Below are 3,331 nucleotides of genomic sequence, written 5' to 3' on the forward strand. Positions count from 1 at the left end.
AAGCCCACTCCAGAGTGACAGAAGCAGCATCTGCTCTATGATAATATCGGGGGACCTAAACACACCTCTCAGCATTGGTCAGATCATCTAGGCAACACATCAACAGAGTAACCATTACTCTTTCAGAGGGAGAGAAGAAATCTAGGGTTATCAGTGGTGGGAGGGGGCAGGGAGAGGGGGATGGGGAGAGATTGGACAGGAGTATAAAGAATAAGTACGATTTGTAACAAGATACATACTAGTAATATTGATTTGATCAACATATGTCAACATTGAATCCCAAAAATATGTATAACCAATTATGATTCAATTAAAAAAAAATAGCCACTGATTTGAGATCTGGTCATAATATTTAAATTGTATAAAGAATAGGTGTTTAAATATATTTTTGTGAAATTTATTTCCAAATTAAAGTGGCAGTGTATACAAAGATAAGAGCTTGTGATGATTTTACAGAAATGTTTGCTACAACATGCACATTATGAAGTGTTTTGAACATATACACATTAGGTTTCATGCTGAATAAATAATCCCCCCAAATTCCTTATTTTTACATAAAAATATAATATTGCACTCTTAACAAGACCAGTTGTTTTGCATATTTTCTCTTTAGATAAATGATGAAATTCGGCCTTAAAAAAAAGACTAGTAGCAACCCTATTCTAATAGGGGACTAATTGAAGATTCTCAGTAAAAAAATGGAAGCTAGACAGTAGCTGCATTTTTTTTTAAAACAAAAGCAAATCACTTCAACGTGAGTAGGAATAATCTCATCTCTGCACCTATGTGGACCTCAGAATTAACCCCTGGCCTGTGCAAACCGGGACCTCAGTGCAGGCTGTGAAGTGTCCTTATGTGCGTATGCAGTCTAAGGTTAAAAGCATACGTGCCCTCTTGCTTTCTCTTGTACCTATCTTGACAGCAGAGATTTTGGAAATGTATTTTATATAGTTTTTAAGCAGAATGTTCTAGAAAGTCTGGAAGTTACAAAAGTAGTTCTGTAAACACCGTATGAATTAAATTTCCATAGCAAATGTGCAAGTTATTTTCAGGCAGGAACACGTATTTTGTCCCATAGTAATATATCACTGAGCTTATTTTACAGTGTTTCAAAGCCAACAAAGCAGCACCCCCCGTAAACACATAGCCGTAATATTGTGGTAGTGACAGACCGTTCCAAGATCTTTAGGAATTCTGTCTTTCTGGTGTGTAAGTTTCCTGTGGAGTACGCTTAGATTTCTCTATTGTTCCTAGAGTTATCAGGTGGCATAGGTTAGTAGAAACAGAGTGCAAACGGTTTCTTAAAAGAATTGTTCTGCCTCCTGCTTAAAACAAAGTAAGTTGTCTCTTTTTATGATTCTGTTTTGTGGAGGAAAACTCTTCCTGCAGATTAGATTTAATGCCTTCTCTAGGCTGTATTTTTTTTTTTTTTTTGGTCAGCTGGCCAGTACAGGGATTGATCCCTGGACCTTGGTGCCTTTTGCACCATGCTCTAACCAAGTGAGCTAACTGGCCAGCTCCTTGGTGTATTAATACCTATGCAAACTTCTCGCATAGTGGAGTTTTCTATTGCAAATTGATAAGGATTCAATGCTCTGTAAATGGAAGATATTAAAAGATTTATCATGTATTTAAACCTTAGTAACTCAACTAAGAATATCCCATATCTAGTGTTATGGATATTAGGTAAACTTGAATGTGTCTGAAATCAAAGATACCTGTATTCTTGTTTGTGGCTATCAAAAAATTCTGGTTCTCCTTTGAGCTAAAAAGGCAACTGGCAAAAACTGCCTGAAGTTGAGATTCATTAGTAGTTTTAGTATTCAGATATTCCATAAAATGTTTGGTGCAGAGGCACCTACTGAATAATTTGCTTTTCAAAGAAAGCAGTTATTGAGTCCTGAAAATTCTTTTTTTTTTCTTTCTTTTTTTTTGGGAGGGTGGGTGTGGGGTATCTCAGAGCAGAAATTTTTTTAAATATAATTTTTACAGCATTTTATATATACAACTAGCTAACCAATTTAAATTCTACTGGCCCTTTTTGAATAACAGAAAAAGGGGAGACCCTATTCTTTTCTTTAGATTATCATTGTGGGGAAAAACTTTTGGAATATAAGTTTTTCTTTCTTTTTTTTGGCGTCTGGCGGGTATGAGATCTGAACCCTCGACCTTGGTATTATAACACCGTGCTCTAACCAGCTGTGCCAACCGGCCAACCACGAGTATGATTTTTACTTTACCATGCAAGACTTAACACTTGTTGGTTAGCGCAGACTGACATAATCTTCCACATTATCTCTAAGTGAGAGCAGAACTTTCCTCTCAGGATCTTGTGAGGCTTCAGATGAACAGATTTCTAACATTATTTGGATGGTTTGTTCACTTATCCATTTCTTTGGGTTCAACCTCCAAAAACTGGTGAAGTCAACAAACGTAGCCTGGAGTTAAAGTGTTTGAAGAGCGTGCAGTTGTCTCACACTCAGCCGGCGGCATAGCTGCTGAGGAAGGAGTAGAACATCGGCTGTTTCAAGCGCTGCTGGTCCTTCCGACACCAGGCAATCACAGTCCCATCAGTGTTCGCTGTGTACAAGTGGTGGCCATCACAAGAAAATGTAAGGCTGTAACATATTGGTCATCACAGAGAAGTTAATATAAAGAAGTTAAGACGTCTTCACTGGAGCAGAGAGACAAACTACTGAACGATTGCCTACAACTCATTGGTTCCGACCATGATTCCGACACAGGCACTGCTGAGGAGTCTGTGATGCTCATTCTAACCAGGTGATACAGAACAGTATCAGGTACATTCTGTTTTTGCTCTGCATGTCTGCCTTTTCCTTCTCATTTATTTGGCTGTTTATTTATTTTATTTAATTCAGGCAGCTGGCAAGTATGGGGTTAAGGCTGTGCTCTGACCAACTGAGCTAACCAGCCAGCCCCCACTTTCTTATTTATTTATTACCTAAACAACAAATACTTGGGTAAAGGAACCTTTAAAAAATATAACAGTAGTATATTATCTCCTTATAGAAATAAATAATAATTATTTTACAGACTCTTTATTTCTCCAAAAAAGTGTAAAGTATGTAACATTAATAAATAATTTAGGTTCATTAAACTTTAAATTTAGTTCACTGAAAATCAATTTATTTTAATATAGTAGAATTTGAGTCACTTTATGTCTAATTGAGTTTTTAAAGTCAAATTAGTTAACTAGGCAAAGGCTAACAGGTTGTTTATCCGTCGTGTCAAGCACACTCCTGCAGCTACCCATCACCATCACAGTCTTTTCAAATAAGGAAGGGAAAAACCAGTTTCTATAATTCCAGAG

General features: G+C 36.9%; 1 protein-coding gene across 1 annotated transcript in view; it reads right to left on the reverse strand.

The window, feature by feature from the left end:
* Window positions 1–381: 381 nt before the first annotated feature.
* LYST (lysosomal trafficking regulator) overlaps window positions 382–3,331 on the reverse strand; it is a gene marked incomplete at its 5' end in the record, with an annotated part of 145,646 nt that continues 142,696 nt past the window's right edge. The window contains one exon of the mRNA XM_008587222.1: window positions 382–2,618. Coding sequence (XP_008585444.1) covers window positions 2,480–2,618 — 139 coding nt within the window. The remainder of the gene's footprint in view (window positions 2,619–3,331) is intronic.

The sequence above is a fragment of the Galeopterus variegatus genome, unplaced genomic scaffold (assembly GCF_000696425.1).
Source record: "Galeopterus variegatus unplaced genomic scaffold, G_variegatus-3.0.2 Scaffold4292, whole genome shotgun sequence".
Taxonomy (NCBI): Eukaryota; Metazoa; Chordata; class Mammalia; order Dermoptera; family Cynocephalidae; genus Galeopterus; species Galeopterus variegatus.